Source organism: Phalacrocorax aristotelis, chromosome 2 (assembly GCF_949628215.1).
Source record: "Phalacrocorax aristotelis chromosome 2, bGulAri2.1, whole genome shotgun sequence".
NCBI lineage: Eukaryota > Metazoa > Chordata > Aves > Suliformes > Phalacrocoracidae > Phalacrocorax > Phalacrocorax aristotelis.
In genome coordinates, this window is record NC_134277.1 from 48728056 (window position 1) to 48745174 (window position 17119).

The 17119-nt window shown below is 41.2% G+C and overlaps 2 protein-coding genes across 10 annotated transcripts in view; one reads left to right on the top strand and one right to left on the bottom strand.

The window, feature by feature from the left end:
* Positions 1-17119, top strand: part of FYCO1 (FYVE and coiled-coil domain autophagy adaptor 1) — a 52479-nt gene that overhangs the window by 31240 nt on the left and 4120 nt on the right. For all 6 annotated transcript variants that reach the window (XM_075083421.1, XM_075083415.1, XM_075083420.1 and 3 more), the window contains exons 15-17: positions 13331-13420; positions 15322-15532; positions 16825-16934. In XM_075083421.1, the coding sequence (XP_074939522.1) occupies positions 13331-13420; positions 15322-15532; positions 16825-16934 (411 nt within the window). The remainder of the gene's footprint in view (positions 1-13330; positions 13421-15321; positions 15533-16824; positions 16935-17119) is intronic.
* CXCR6 (C-X-C motif chemokine receptor 6) lies at positions 1312-6750 on the bottom strand. 4 transcript variants are annotated; one of them, XM_075083424.1, is made up of 5 exons: positions 6700-6749; positions 5352-6017; positions 5133-5217; positions 3830-3897; positions 1312-2570 (listed from the first exon to the last, which is right to left on the bottom strand). In XM_075083424.1, exon 5 carries the CDS (start codon positions 2545-2547, stop codon positions 1513-1515), a length of 1035 nt encoding a protein of 344 aa, XP_074939525.1. In that variant the 5' UTR covers positions 2548-2570; positions 3830-3897; positions 5133-5217; positions 5352-6017; positions 6700-6749; the 3' UTR covers positions 1312-1512. The 4 variants fall into 4 exon arrangements, with proteins under 4 accessions (XP_074939525.1, XP_074939524.1, XP_074939523.1 ...); XM_075083423.1 differs by having other exon boundaries at positions 1315-2570; positions 5352-5441; XM_075083422.1 differs by lacking the exon at positions 5352-6017 and having other exon boundaries at positions 1315-2570.

Consider the following 17119-nt stretch of genomic DNA (forward strand, 5'->3'; position numbering starts at 1 on the left):
AGGGTAAACTGTTGCACTGTGTTTCCTTTTTAACATATTGTAGAAATTACATGCCTGCAGTAAATGTTGCAGCAGCAGAATCAAGATCATAGGAGGTAGAAATGTGAAAAATAAAAAAAATGCTGCTACCCTGGTATGGAAATAGTTTGTTCACACCTTGGTACGGCATTTGGTAGAAAGGACATCTCAGCCTGTCTGCACTGTGGTTCTTTGGTTTTGATTCTTTTTTTTTTTTCTTAATGACTCATAGCACTCTTTCCTGACCTAATTACAACTGACATGGTGGGGCAGGCCTGTGAGCAGGCATGGCTCGCATATGCCAGTGTAGCCAAAAGGGGGTCTGCACGTGGTCTGGAGCATTCACAGAACTGGATGGGGCAAGGAGTGGGGACAGGAGCACCTCTCACCACCCTCTGCTGGCAAACCCTGCCATGCAGCTGTTTGTCGGGATAGGAGCTTTGCTTGCCGCACAGACGTGAAAGCACAGCATGTTCCTGCCTAGTTTGTTTTTAAGGATATTGTACCATTTCACTATGGGATAAACAAGAGATTGTGTGGTAAGGAAGGGATTGCCTGAGCAGCTGTTTTCTAAGGAGAAAAAGGTGACATGGACACAATGGTGTCGATAAGGGTCAGGTACCACTGAGCTGCAGTGATCTGGTAGGAGGGACTGAGTGTTAACGGGGAGAAAAGGAACATCCAGAGTGAGCGTGGTAATTGCAAGAGTGGTTTGAAACAGGTTAAAACTGGTATTTCAAAGCTGTAATGCAAAGGACTTTCAGCCTTTGGGCCCGACCCAACCCTGCCTTTATCATAGGCAGCCCACAGCTGCATAAAGCTCTCCCTCTGCTCCCTCCAACATGCCTTCTTTCTCTTCTCTGTTCCAGTCTCCACCCCTGTTCTGCTACTCTCTGTAAAAGCTTTTGCATACTTTCTGCCCCAGTCTGCCCTGCGCCCTGGGCACCTTTTTGCCTCCCTCTGGGAAGTGAAAAGGCCAGAGGTGGAAAGGAGGGACTGCAGGAACAAGGAGGGAGAACTACTAAGGGTTCCACAGTTTCATGGCAAGGGAACCAGGGTGCTGAGGGGATGCCAGGAAAAACAGACTGGAAGGATGTCATTGTGCAAAGAATGTGTGGGAATTACGGTGTGACAGTTTGTGTCTAAGGAAATGCTACTCAGTGTTAGCGCCCACGTGCTGTATGATATCCCTTGTGTTGACAGGGGATCCAGTCATTTGACAACATGAGCTCTGTTATCAGAAGGAAGATACAAAGATGTGTATGGGAGATTGAGACCATGAACCTGATACTAGATGGAAAGCAGATGAAAATGCTGCTTTATTACAGAAATTTTAGATGAACACTAAAGGAGCATATGTGGAGACTTCTCCCAAAGAAAAATACAAAACACCCACATAAAAACCCAACCACACATGGAACCCAGCATGAAGACTGAAATGCAGTCTCAGAGGAAAAAGAAGCTGTAAATAGTTGCCAGATTTTCTAGGCACTTTTATAGAGGGTACATGCTTGTTGCATCTGCATTATTTGAGGCAGTAAAGGTTTTAGAGCCTTCCTCTTCATTGGTTTGCCACTGTTTAGCTGTAACTTGCCCTTTGAAGCATCTTGATTTTTTAATAATTTTCTGTAAGTTCCTCCTGAATTTCACTCCCATGAAGAAATACAGAACAGGGTTAAGACAGCCGTGGAAATAAGCAAGAGCTTCTGTTATGATGATTGCATATTCAAAGCTGCTGTTCAAGTTAAAGCTCCAGTCTATGATCTTTATCAGTTTCAAGAAAGTATAGGGTGACTGAGTAAGAATAAATATGACAACTACAGAAAATATTTTTTTCAGAGATTTGTTCTTTTGAAAACTCTTGGCGTGCAGTAAGGTTCTAATAATTAGTGAGTAGCAGATGATCATGGCTAGCACGGGAATAAAATAGCCAAGGGTCACTTGGATCACTTCAAGAACCAGTTCTGTGTGATGGTTTGGATATTCTTCCTGACATATTGCCTTATCAATACTGAATACCTCACTAAAAATAAACTGCGGTGCAGCAAATGCTAGTGAGATCACCCAGATCAAGACACAGATTAATTTGCCCCATGTCATTCGTTTGGTTTGACACATATGTGCTTTGGTGGCAAAAGTAATAGCAATAAGCCGGTCAAAGGTGATAGAAGTTAGAGTTAACATTGAAGTGTACAAGTTCAGAGTATACAAGCCCCGTATAATACGACATGCCACAGTGCCAAAAGTCCACTCCTGAGCAGCAGAATATGCCCAGAATGGCAGCGTCCAAAGGAAGATCCAGTCAGCTATAGCCAAGTTCAGCAAAAATACATCTGTCAGCATTTTCAGTTTCTCATAGAAAACTAGTATGACAAAGACTAGCGCGTTTCCTGCTAGCCCAAGGGTGAAGACAACAGAGTACATACAGGGTAGGAAGGCTCTTGTAAATGTGTGAAAATTCTCACTACCATTTTCATTGGGATCGATGGAGAAGTTATAATAAAAGTCAGTAGGATCTGTAGTTGCCATGTTGTCTTCTTTTTAAAGGCAGCCTGTAAGGAGACACATTGAGATTTTTTTTTACTGAGCAAATAATTAAATCCTAATGCATCCAGGAGACAGACAAAATCCTAAGTGATAACAGATAAAAGCTGTAGTAAAACATCCATAACAGACAAAAGCAAATACATTTATTTGCTGAAGAGGGTTGTCTTGTCAGTCAAGACCCAAACACAACGGCTGGTGAATTTAAACATATCATCTGTTACCTTATTTGTACTGACAGTGACTCAAAAGCTAAACAAGACAATTACAGATGCTTCTGAAAACAGAATAGAGCTGAAGCTTTCAAATACATCAGTTGTTTAGTGTTTGGGTCAAGGGACCCTGGGGGAACCCATGAGAGAAACAGAACTCGTTTTGCCTAATTCAGCCTTTAGGCTCAGGTTGCAGGCTCTGAGCACCAAGAGTTGTTTGGCTGGGGTTGGACCTGTCTCAGAAAGTAGGGTTTGAGTCTCCGTGAGCGCTTTAGAGTTCAGCCTTAGCTCATTGTTTAGATGTTAGTCACATCGTCAGATGCCGGCACATCTTCCTTACCCCTTCTCAAGTGAAACATGGAGGATTTTCATTAACATCTCTTCCCCACTTGATTTTACTTGGTCTGTTTCAAACATCTGTATTACTGTCAGAGGAGTGATCACTTCTCTGTCAACCCCTCTCCATCACACCACCTCTCCAGAGCTGATGCAGTATCACAGTGTCAGCTTTCCAAGGCAAGGGGCTCTTTTCTGTCAGCGCTGTCACCAGCACATGAGAGTAACAGCAACAACCAGATTTGCAAGCTGTTTACCTTGTAAATGAAGTCTTTTGTGAGGCAGGTTAATGGGGTTTTCAAAGATATAGCCTAAGGTTAAATGTCCTCTCTCCTGAGCTACAAAACGTGTTACCATAGGACTCATCCTACTACGAGATATTACTCAGCATAAGATTAGCAGAATTCACCTCTGAATCACTTAGACTGGCAGAAAGGCCTCGCCTGTTATAACCTGCAGCAGATTGAACATTACCCAAAAAAGTAGTTTCTGTGGGGCCAAGAGGCAGAGCCACTGCAGCCTGTTAGTCGCCAGAGAAGTACTATAAAACTGCGTGCCCCTTTTGAAAAGATACTGGCTCTTTACAAAATACTTTACTTTTCAATTCAGATGGAGGCCAAGCATGGGATGAAGATAACCTGCAACAGTGAGTTAGGCTCAACAACATCAAGGCAATGTATACCGAAACAAAAGGAAGCACTGTGTGTTATTTTACGTACTCTTTGCAGCAGCAGTCAGCTGGTGTTTCTTGCCTCTTTCTTGTAAAGGAAAGGTGTTTTCCTCTAAGCTGAAACAAAGTAATCACCAGGCACAGTTTTGTAATTTGACAGCATAACATTGCATTAGTAGCCTTACTAAAGTAGTACAGATCTTTCTGGTGTCCAGGCTTACTGGAAGTTAGCCTTTAGGAGAGTCCTACTGACTCTTTTAAAACGACAATTTCTTTTAAATCCATAGTAGGGTTTTTTTTTCCCATAGTAAGATACAGCATTATCTCTCTGGACAGACCAAAATATTTAACATTTTAAGTAACTTTTTTCCTATTACATTAATGTTCTTTACAGGAAATTTCAAATTCAGGCAGTAATACACTAATTGGTTTTTGGTGAAAGCAGATGGGAGTTTTACTATGGATTTCATATGGAAGCCAGGCTAGGATAATTTTTGAACCCCAGCTGTGAAGAATTTTCTTACATACAAATAGCAGCCACTGGCTTCTGTTATTCTTATCTCCCCCACATGCTGATGTGAGCAGATCCACATATCGATAAGAGGACAGAATGCTGCAGAAGAGATCTAAGTTAAAATGTTTTTTAACATGTCATATGCTTTAAATTCCTCAGTTAGCTGGACTCCTAAACTCAGAATTTATGGATCATGTTTTAGGACAGAGGTGAGGTAACTGACATGATCAAACAGATAGCAAAGGATTAATTGGGGGTCCATGAATGTGACCTTTCAGCTGATGCTCTAGAAATGTATTTTCATCTTCCATTCTTGTGATCTTAAAGGCCTTAAGTTTTCTTTCTTTTCCTTCTTTATCCTGTCTGAATGTAGCCATTTAAGTTCCTTCGTGATTTGACAGCAGGAGAAATTAGTCTCAAATGCCTGATTACCAACCCCTCTAGGGAAAAGTCCTACAAATTGGTCCTACAAATAGGTTAACCTTGCAGAACTGTACACTCATTTTTGAGGCAAAGTCAGGTGTGGAAATTTCTAGCCCAAATATCTTTTTTTTTATCTTTTTTGTTTTTTTTTTAATGCTGGAGAGCACTAAGGAGCTGAAAAAGACTACAAAAGCCAAAAACTATATCTCAGCTGTTGTGTTCCAGACAATCTGAAGTTACAGCTCAGAGTTATTCAAGAAGGCTCTCTTAAAGGCTGATCCTGTATTATGAGGCTGAACAGTTTCTGGATCAGCTGGCCACGTCTGCCGAACTTTTTCAATCTTTGGTACTGAAAACGCGCAGCAAGTGTGTATGAAGCAGTATGGAAGTTAAAAACACAGGGAGAGATTCTTACCTTCTGTAGACTAGCCTCTCCACTTCACTAAAACACAGACCAGTAAGCTTTTTTCTTCCCCTCTGTCCCCCACAGTGGATGGTAACTTTTAAGAGAAAGAAAGCCCAGCAATTTCCTTTGAAAAGGTTTTAATTTTCATGTCATGATGCATTGTTATTATGTTACCTGGTATTTTTCTAGCCAGAACCTTTTAAAGCATCCTGCTCATTACTCACACACCTAAGTTAGAATCCACATTGTTCGCTCTCTCAAACTTCAGAGATGTTACGCCTTGTCAGACTAGTCATTCATGGAGTTATTCCAGCTTTCCTCAAAGGAAAGAACAGCAGTAATCATTCTACTTGAAGTGGGATAGTGGGAAAGCATTGTGTTAGGTATGGAGGGAGGGAGCGAGGGAGGGAGGGAGCGAGGGAGGAGGAAGAAAATTCCCTGATCAGAATAGCAAGCAGGATTAGTTTATTTGCAGGGGATTTTTACAGTCTGTATGGACTGAGTCTAGGTTCTAAAAAGATTTAGAAGTTTAATAGAAGCTTAAACTGGATAGAAACGACATCACGGGTAGAAAAGTGAGCTAAAGAGAGCCATGCAGTGTCCAGTGTGTTAATACAGGATTTGCTTTGAGGTCTGGTTCTGTTCAAATTAACTCTCGAATTAATGAAATGGAAATGCAAGCAAGTAATGGAGAGTCAGAACAAGCTATCCTGGTTTGCCCTAGCATAGATAGTTGTCATCCTGTGACCAGAACAAGGCTACTTGCCGTTTCCACCACTCTGGGAATTGGGTATCACAGGAGCTGGTAGTCGTATTACAGGGATTTTCCCCTGTTTAGTCTCCACGGTCTAATTTCTGTTGTGCTGATCAGCTATCCTGCTTTAGTAGCTACACCTGAAAAGCAGGGTGTAAAAAGCAGTAATAATGATCTTGCCAATTGTTCCTTTCTGTTGTCCCAGTGTTCCAAACAGAAAATCCAATATAGATCACTCTTTTTTTTTTTGCGAAGTCTAAATAAAAAGTAATTTTAGCAGTAAATACAGACTATAAACAGAAAGATATGTAATGCTTGTCAGAGTCATGTGCCTTGCTTAGAAATTAACTGATTTCATTACAAAAGGGTTTTGAGGTTGTAATCAGAAAAGGTGAAATTATCTCTTATATATATTTGTTGGAAGAGATGAGAGGTTTTCAAGCGCATACCAGTTGGAAGAGCAGATTTTATAGCATAAATGGAAAGGGCGTCATTAGCATACACCCTCTGAGTTCCAGATATCAAAAAAATTTGCATAAAGATCTTTTTCAAAAACTAGCAAGTGTAAACCAGAGAGCTACTGCAATAACAAGGCACTGGAGAAGATTTAAAAACAAAATTAGAATGCAAAATCAGGATCTTCAACAGTCTGAATAACCCACACACACCTTTCTCGTAAATTTTGCATATTAGGATGGAAAATATGTATGGTACTAACGAAATCTTTCAGGTTTGAATATTTCTAAATATTAAAACTTTTGTTGTTGTTTCTCTTTTAAACTGTCTACCTATTCACCTAAAGTCAAGAAAATAGTCACTTACTAGACGGTGTCACATCTTAGGGGAACGCAGTCGTCTTATCTTTCAAAGGAAATGTGAAAGCAGCAGTTTGCTTTATTTATGAGTGCTGAAGCCTGTGATGCTGCCTCACTTTCAAAGTTGTTGTTTACCAAAGCAACATGGTGTGAAATTACTCCTTTGTTTTGATTCTTGAGCGATACTACTACAGATACAATAGTATGAACAAGCTGTGTTCTCAAGATCCAGTTCAAATTCACTTACACGTGGCCATTCATCTGAAAAGTCCAGAATCAAATGGATTTTTCAAAAATTATTCACAGAATTAAAACTTAATCTGTATTTACTGCTTACCTTTTTTAACCACTCATGCATATTTTGTGTCAGTACTAGATTTTCCAATTCCTTCTAGTTTTTCTGTTTTCTCTGGGGCAAAAATATTCTAGTGACAATTTTCTCTCAGATTTTTTGCCCATCTGAGATGAGCTAGAGATGGCTAGAAAGGTATTGTGTTGGTGACCAGCCCCACATGAGTTTTTTATCTTTAAGATAATCTTAGCCAAAGTTAAAGTTCGCGCATGTGCCGAATTCTCTTTCAGAGTCAATGAAAGAAGCTGGGAGGGCCTCCATACATTTCCAAGGGGTGTCTGTTCTCACTTGCAGCAAAGGCAGGGGTGGGAATTGACTTACAGCCTATGGGTACAAGATCTGAGGAAGAAATAGTTGTGAGGAGGCTCTTGAGAGGATGCAGTGAAGTGGAGGTACCTGGGCAACACTGCTCAATGAAGTGATACTCTGCTGTTGTTTGTTTCTACTGTAATTTGGGATGTCTTTTGTGCACTCCTTGTCAACTAAACTACGTGCCTGGCCATCACCACAACTCAGTGTGAGCTGTAGCTTTCATTTAACCTTTCCTTTGGTATACCTTCATAGGAGGAGCCCAATAGCTGCACATCCCACAAAGCAATGAGCTGCATGCGGTGTATGTAACATCTCAGGTGGTTTCCTAGATGCATTTCCTAGCTGTGCTTATCAGCTGTGCTTAATAACCTAGTGTGCCTTGCTGCTTCTGATAGCCTTTGGAGACTACCTTCAAGAGCAGTGATCAGTGTCAAAAAGCAGTAGTCTTACTCATGGACAGACTGGAGAGAGGAAGGCAGTATTCAGAGAAACTAGCCCATGCAGTTATAGATCTTTGCAGCAGCCTGTGCTACAGTAGCTGGAGTGCTTCTGGGACCTGTCCTGTAGAGCTGTATGTTTCTACCTCTGAGTACTTGAATTTGGTGCCTGCAAACGTGTATTAAAAAAAAAACAACCCACCACCAAATTTGACTTAACCATACAACATCATTTACAGAAAGAGAGCTACTTGCACAAGAAATGCAAGGCCCGGTAATGCTCTTTAAAATTGAGTTCTGCCTGGTGCTTAATTGCATGTGGTAGCTATTCCTCTGTCTCGAAGAAACAAACCTTCAGCAAGGTGTTAAATATTCACAAACTGTTCCTGTCAAACAGGGGAACAATGGGTTGCAACAGCCACCTGCTCTTCACAGTTATTTTAAGATGCAGAATAGGGTATGAGGACGATATAGCGGTGGCTAAGTTTTGTGGCAGCATATGTACCCTACATCGGTGTGAATGTCTGCCTTGATAAAAGATAAAGTTCCCACCATGTTGCAGAGGGCCAGCATTGGCCCTTTCTGCCAATGAGGCCCATTTAAATTCCTTAAAACCAGAAAGTGCTCAAAGTCACTTTTGGAATATCTTAATCATGCATTTGTGGAGAGCTCATCTGAGCTACTCTGTCAGCCTAGTTCACAGTGACCTTACTGCAGCTGCTGCTTCCTCAGTCACCAGAGATGGTCCTTCCTCAGACTGTGTGGGCAGGCCTGGCACTCCCATGGAGAGCAGTACCCTCCCAACATCCATTTGCCCTTATCCCTACATAAGGAACCCTGGGATCACTTCTGTGTAACTTGTAATAAACTCTTTACCAAAGAAGACAGCAGCATCAGCAGTATTGAACCCCTTATCATGCAGTCAGGATCAAAAGAAACTCAGAGATACTTTATTTCAGCTTGCTAGCCTAACTGTATTTTGACATATTTCTTCCTTTGCTTTATAAACCATGTTTCCATAAAATTTTTTGATGGCCTGCTTGAAGAAGCCCTCTCCAACACAGGAATCATGAGGGCTGCTGCTGTGTGCGTCTGCATGCATGTAGCTCTGTACAGCTGGATGGCCGTCCTCGGTTTGCCTGCAGGAGAGGCAATGTAGCGTGATTGAATTATCACTGTAACGTAGGAATTACAGTAAAAAATAAAGGTGGACTATGTGAGTTTATCTCAGGGAGAGGGCTGAGAGACTAGCTGTCACTCCTGGACGGGTCAGTCTGAAGAACATTGCGTATTGTATATGAATGTATATTTAAATTGTGCAGTTGTGAAGCCTCCTGTGTGCAGAAACCACACCGGCTGCAGGGAACCTGCAGCCTCTGCAGAGGTACAGGCTGGGCGCTGAGGGCTGAGCAGCAGCTCTGCTGAAGGGGCCTGGGGCTCCTGGTAGATAGTACTGCAAACCCGACTCAGAAACTGCCTCTGCTATGCCTCTTCTATACCTTTCCTATAATTCTGCCTCAGTTTCCTTGTAATAGCCTCTAAAGAACTGTGCAAGGAGAAAATTCAAAGGTATCTAGGAAAAAAACAGCTCATTCTTGGGAGCAAATACCTCACAACTGAAAAAAAGTAAGGCTACCCATAGAGCTGGCTATAACCTTGGTGACCTATAGACTGTGTTGTGGATTTAGTATCTTTGGGGCAGCAGTTTACCTGTATTTCTAGTGTTGATTCTGATAGTCATCTGTTTGCTGTCTACTGCTGGAGAGGGGTGCTGAAAGCACGCTGGTAATCCCAAATTTCTTGTTTTGAAACCTGTTATCTGAACATCTTGCAAATGTGGCATTTGACTGACAACTGAAAGCCATCTTTATGTCAGAGTTTTTTCAAAACCACTTCCATATCGCAATATTAAAACAATCTCAAATGATTTTGCATGTTGTCCATTGGAGTACAGAGATATCCCTTTGTGATGACTGTTTCCCTAGCGTGCTTTCTCTGTATGCACTATTCGCCTCTGGTCTTACAAATAGAGCATAACCAGTTTTAAGACAGGGGAGTCCTTTTGGGTTTTGTTGGGGTTTTTTTGCATACAGGATGTGGCATAGTTAAATTGTACTTTTTTTTTTTTTTTTTTGAGAAATGCCTGGGATTTCCTATGTACCATTATGCAGGTCACCTGCAGCACATCAGCTGTCCACATGATGCTTTCCCATCCCTATATACGTCAGGGTTTGCCCATGACCCTTCCATACCCTTCCCACCCATACTCACTCCTTCATGCAAGATACTGCCTTGCACCCTGTTAAAAACTCGGTGAGCTCTGTATCCTCCATGCTGCATCCCAAATCATGCCTCTCTTCTTGCCCATGCCAAGGGCTGTCTTTGCATCCTTTCTTCTGATCCTTCTCCATCCTCTTTCTTTTTTTCTTTCTGTTTGTTGGGCTGGAGATGAAAGCTGATATGTAAGTTAGGGTGGCTGGGACAGGTCAGACCTGCTAGGTAACAGCAGGCCCAGGGAATCATTGGTGCTCTTCAGCGTAATGCCTTCGATTGTTTCTTGGCATTAGAGACATTTGCAAAGGTGCTTGCTGGACTAAGCAGCTGTTGGAGGCTGTACAGAGCCCCTACTCTCCGTTTCAGGTTTCTGGCTTTCACACAATTCGGTAAGGTTCTGGCCCTGGATGACTGAAGTTCTATCCGGAAATCATTGCACTGCTGACAGGCAGATGGCTTATAGGATTTCACTGCTCAGCCACATGAAGTTGACACCTCAGACGCATAGCTACAGCTGCCAGAGTTCAGATGTCTATGAAAACAGAAAATTGTTGAGGGCAAAGTTGAACCAGCTTTCTTCAGCTTTTAGTTCTGAAAGGGACTTCTTATTTCTAACTCCCAAAACCATTCATTATGTTGATCCACAGTATTTTTAGTATCATTTGTAAAAAATGCTTTCCATATATAAGAACAGGCACACTGGACCAGACCATCCAGCCAAGGGATAGTGGCCAACAGCAGAAGCCTGAGGAAGAGCATAAGAAAAGGAACATTGTGAAGTGTCCACCAGCCTCTGACACTCTGTGTCTCAAGGATTTGCTGAACCAAACTAAAGTTGTTCTCTGCTTGCTGTCGTGTCTTTTCCATGCTTCAGTTCTTCCTGCTTTTCAGCCCCATTTCATTTCACTTTTAAAAGAAAACGAAGAGAAACAGTCTGTATTTTAAGAGATATACCGGAGGGTGCATATTCATAAGCTGGGGACCTGGCAAGCTGCAGGAATGCTGCCACCTAGTGTGAATGTGTCGTGCAAGATAAATTCTGTTGGGGGACAAGAGCCCCAATTAAATCGTGAGACTGTGTTTCTTGTATTTTCCACATAGGCTACCAGACCTCAGTTTGGACTGTTGGACACAGTGGGATATCATAAAGAGAAGGAGGATTTGCTTTGTGATTGTAATGCACTTGGGTTTAAGAGACAAAGTAGGAGACTTAATGTTCTCTCAGCCTACAGTGAGTAGGTGTGGTGAATTTACTGCTTAGAGTAGCCAAGGGGCAAGGTAACCACCTAACCATGTGCTAGGTTGCAGAAGCAGGAATAAGGAAACTAATGTGTTAGAGGAGAACATGGAAAATTTATTGGTCCTGGGATTTAGTCTACATTTCAGTGTCCTAAAAGAAAGGTGAAATTAATGGATTAAATAAGGAACTCTAATGGCACTATGTAATAAATCATGGAGTTTGACACTTCTGGGAACCTGTAGTCCTGTAGTTCTCTTGGTCCATGTGAATTCAAGGCTCTGAAATTAAAGCTGTGTACCTATCATGGCGGGAAGGGAGAGTTCTGTGGATGAAGTATGTTGCTGTTCCCACTGTGCAAGCAAAATATATGTATAGGTTTACATGCTATAGTTCAGTTTTCTAGGGTTTTTTTTCAGAATCAATTTTCTTATCTAGCTGTATAAAGATAGTTAACAATGAAATTATTTGTATGGCTTGCTAAGTACTTGCATAGATGTTGTATTAACCTTTATGGACCAACATGTACTATGTCATTCCTACATTTCAGTCAGCAGGTAGTGTTTGGTTATAACTCAGCTTTTGGCACTTAGTCACAGGTTTGAGTCATCCCTGTGGGTCACAGCTGTCTCCTTAGGGTATTAACAGTAGTGGTATGACTCCGAAGAAGTCAAAAGTTGCCCAAGAGGCTGCCAGAATAAGAGAACATGAATTCCTCAGGAAACAGTGCTTTGTGAGTTCAGGAAACGTGTAGAGAGTGGGTGCAGTTTAATTCTCAGTCATAACCATAAATTCTTCCTGTAGCGTCACCCTACTAAACCCACAGGTGTTTGCATGTGCTGGCATAGTATATTCAGACACTGCTAATGACCAGCTAAAGGTGCTTTTACCTGGAAACGTTTTCTTCTGCTCTTCTACTCAGCAGTGATGCACATAGAGCAAGGTCCCATAGGATTTAAAAGAAAACGCTAAACTGTGCATTGGTTTTGAGAATTGGTCTACAGAATGTGTGGTAATTATCCCCTTGCTACATGATTACACTTGGTAGTTCAGAAGCACATATAAGTGATAGTGCATTTTATTAGATTCCACTGTTTTTTGGAAGGAACCAACCAGTTGATTCCCTGTATGTAAGAATCCTTGGCATTTTTCTGGGAATGACAGCCTAATTGTCTCAGCTATCAACCTGCTAAGATGCAGAGAAGCAAAGTAAGTATCAGCTAGAGAAGCTCTAACTTACTTGGAAACTGTCAGCACTTGTTTACTAGCTCCCAAACTCATTCTTCTCTCTGTGCCCCGGCCCTGTAATTCATAGCTGGTGCTACTCCAGTGTTCACCCAGAGCATGCACACTTTTTGAGGTAAGGAGTGGATGGCAGGTTCTTCGATCTGCTTACTCTATTCTCCTGGACACATTACGGTGGGGAGGAGGCATCCTGCTTTGTCATCCGGTAACAGCTTCTTCGGTGTATTTGTTTTTGAATCATGCAGTATTTCTTGTATGAAAAAAAGATACATGGTAGTGATTCTACAACAATAAAATATGTTTTGTGTACCACTGTCAGTGTAAAGAACTGGACAATATGTTAGTAAAACACCTCATGGGTTAAATCCAGGGCAAATGTCTTATCCCTGTGCAAGCTTTGTTTAAGGGACAAGTCCAGACTGTTTTGCTTGTGTCTGCCCTCCATCAAGATTTCCACCTGCCAGGGAATCTTTAAAACCTGGCAATGGCTCAACAGGAAATTTATCTTTAGACTGTTGAAGAAATGTCCTGGTTGTATATATTCCTCTTAGCTCATGAAAGCAGGGTAGGAACAGTTTTACATCTGTGCACAGTGGTTAGAAGAACAGGGCTGCAGTTTTGCCCAGACAGTTTCATCACTAAAATGCAAAAAATAAGAATTCTATAATTTGGCATTATGACTATCAAAGCATTTCTATTTTAGGAAGGCATCAGCATGCAGATGGAATTTGACCACATACTACTCAGAGAATCATGGCTTTTTTTTTTTCCTTTGTCCTAGAAACAGCACAGGTTCAACCTTTGATGAATCGGAAGAGTGGCAAGTTGCTCAAGATGCTGAGATATGCTTGTTGAAGTCAGGAGAAATCATGTAAGCAGAACAGTTTCATTACTACCAGGCTGAAAGAATAAAGGCTGAGCTCAGATATCAGCTGTGTGAGCACAAGTCTTGCAGACTCCTGGAAGAGCTGATCGCTTGTGTCCCACAGTAGAATTTTGTCTGAGGAAGAGCAGAGGGTATAGCTAAACTACACAGAGCAGCAGCAATGAGCCAGGTCCTCTCTCTTCAGTCCTGTGAAGCTTTAGTGCAAGTAGGGAATAATAACGAAAGATTTGGGTCCACATCACATCAGAAAACCTTCCTTCCTACCCCTATTGCAGGAGGTGCTGTGAACAGGAAGGGGTCTTAGAGAGAAGGCTCTGTAGTTCTAGTAGTCTCTGGAAGAAACAGCAAGGGAAAGTCAGGGGTTGCTGTGCTAGTCAGACCTTTGTCACAGGGAGGGAATTCATGGCTTTTTGGAGCATGTATCTATTATTTATTGGTGGCCTCACAGAAACTGTCTTACCTGCTCTGATTGATATATGCTATAGCATAAAATGTTCCGCTGAACCTCTGTGTGCACACAATTCTCTGCATGTATCTTGCTCTAAAGTTAATAGGTATGTGCAGTAGTGATACAGCATGTCACCTGCACAGCGAAGAAGGGCATCTAACGTATGAAAAAGCCTGTGACTTGGAGAAACTCCCCTTTGCTCATTCCCCCCTTAAGCCTAGCTTTGAAATTTTGGTTTAGTTACAGGGAAGTTTTTAAACTTTTGACTGCAGCGAGATAAATTAGTCCATGTTTCAACCTTGTTGCTGCTGTTCAGAGAACCAGGTAAATGAAGCAGTAACTAAAAGCATAGCTGGGCTGTAAGGCAAAACTAAGAGTAATAGTTTATTAAAATCAAAGATCACCTGAGACACCCCAGCAGTTACTTCAGCTAAGAGGAAGAAGTAACAAGGTAAACAAAACTTAATATAAAGCTTCCTCTCTGGCCAGAGTACAATAGTTATCATAATAAACCAGCTGTGATCCCTAACCACTGTGTAGTCATGGTTGGAAACTGAACTCCTTATTATAGAACAGCAAATCATCATGGTGACTGTGTGATATCTTCTGGTAAATGTGTTTATTTTTGATAGCTGCTAACAAACAAATCACAGTACTGTGATTTACTGAGAGCTCATTGATTTGGAAACAATTTATTTGGCCTAAAGAGTGGTATGTTAGATTAATTTTAGTTAGGGTAATAGAGGTGAGATCCACAGCTCTTAGAAATTACAGGTTTCCCCTGAAGAAAGCAAGCAGCATTGTCCTGTTTAAGGGCCTCTCTGTTTTCAGTCTGAAATAGATATTAGAATGAGGCAAGCTAATATAATGCTTCAGGACTCAGGATCATCTAGGTGCTAAGAACTTCATTTTAATTGGAAGTTCTCTGCATCAGCTTTTATTCAGCTTGCAGACCAAGCTGTAGCATTAAGTGCTTCGGAGGATCTAGGCAGACCTGCTGTTCACATTCCATCCATCTCTCCCCTCTCTACTCCTGATCCCTATCTCCTGTACAAATGGTATCTAGAAAGGTGAAGAAATTATGTGACTTTTTTTGTTTAAATTTTTGTTTAAAATGAACAGTAGAGGGCAGCAGACTCTTTTTATCATAGTGACTCTAAAAAGCTTTATTAAAGCACTAGATTTTTCTAGTCGAAATGAAATAAATGAGTGAATAATATCCACATTTGCCAGAGCAGTGAAAGTGCTTGATATCAGTCATCTTTTCTGCAGTTCTCGCCTTCATCCAAGGCTGAATTTTCCTGCATTTGGTGGACCTGTCCCAGAGTTGCTGTGGAGTCTGCCTCAGATAGACGGAAAATAAAAAGCAATGACTATTGTTTCTGTCTGAGTAATTTGATTGTGTCTTTTCAAGTATTTGTATTTTTCTCCCTCACAGGATCAAATTACCCCTTACAGTGGAAGACATCTTAAATTTTGGGGAAAGCAACAGAGAGCTGTTCATTAAATCCAGCACTTACAGTATCATTCCTATCACCGTTACAGAGATGGGGCTAACAATTAGCTGGATCTTTTCATCAGACCCTAAAAGCATATCCTTCAGCGTTGTCTACCAAGAATCAGAAGACACACCACTGGATCAGTGCAAAGTAAGGCCTTTGTTTCCTTGCTACCTTAGAGATTGTAGTACACTACAATCAGCCGCCTAGAGTATAGCTAGGAGGTCTCCACAAAAGTGCCAGTTGCTATTGCATTAAGGACTTGTTTCTCCAATTAAGCTACAGTTCTGCTGAAGGCAGAGCTGCTTTTTTAATTAAGAGCTCTTTATTTAATGTTGCCTGCAAAAGTTGAGCTGAAAGGCACTGTAGCTATTGGTCACATCTGAAATTCACCCACTATTATTAGGCCAAAATAAAAGTCCAAGCCTGCAAAATTCTTCTTTATTTACCTCCTCAATATTACTTAATTTGTAAGCTTCTTAGGGCTGATCTAGCCAGTCTCCTAAGCAGAGGCCACAAGCAGACAGATAAATTGGGTTACCTGCATTTCTTACAGTGATGCAGAGATTTAAGTGCCTTGATGGTGTGCCAAATCACTTTGTCAGTGCCCAAGGTACCAGTTTTTATATGTGCTGTCCATATTTCGTGAGAATTATGGATCAAGTGGGTCTGTGTTACTCAGCTAATTGCAAAGTTTTAATGAAGACAAGGCAGCTGTTGGTTTAACCCACCATGGTAGGAGGAACTCTAAGGCTGTGATTTCTCGGGGGGGATAAGACATTTATATAGCATAAGTTAATTCACTCCACAGTTACTAACACCATGTAAATCTCCTTTTTTCTTAATCTGAAAGCCAAACGAAGAGCGAATGCTGCTTCTGTCTTGATATATCTACTTGATATAACTTTGGGCTTTATAGGGTTGTCCTTGATCTATGTCAGCTGCTGTTCCGACAACTGTCTCTGCTAGGGTTTTACAGCAAGACAGATGCTTACACATGCATTTGCTGTAAGCTTAGATGAACAATTAAGATTTGCTGAGAAAGCTTATTTTATAATACAGGGAGTAAAAAAGCATATATTAAAAGACATATTTAGTTAAATCCTGCTCTTGGATATATTTGTATAGATGTGATGTAGCATTGCTCATGTTAGTAAACTTGCTTAGATTAACATTAAAAAATCAGGATTTGATTCTATCTCTAAAGCAGAGATTTATAGCCATAGCTTAATGCTGTAAAGAGGTTATCAAAGGAGAACAGATGTCTCACTGAGAGATTTTAGTTTGGGTGAGTTTTTAATGCTTATCAGTGAAAATAGTTTAGCAGGCACACATACACTTTGGGAGTTGTAAGATGGCGCAAGTCTAAATATTTTTCTGAAAGCAAATGTTGATTTATAGGGCAAATAGCAAGTTTCATTTTGATTTGTATTGAATTCCAGGTTCTTATTCCTATGACCCGCTGCAACTCTCATAAGGAAACCATCAGAGGACAGGTGAAAGTCAGAAACTCTGGAATCTACACACTGATATTTGACAACACATTCTCTAGGTAGGTCCTAGCTGGGTGTAAAAGGTGAAATAAGCTTGGTTTTACAGACTGTGGAACTGGTCACAGGTACCATTATTCTGCCATTCAGAAGTAAGTATGAGAGAGTGGCCCCAGCTTGCCAAACATCATTCAGCCCGAGTTTTGGTTCTTGTTCTTGTTTGGGGTTTTTTTCCCCCCATAGCAGA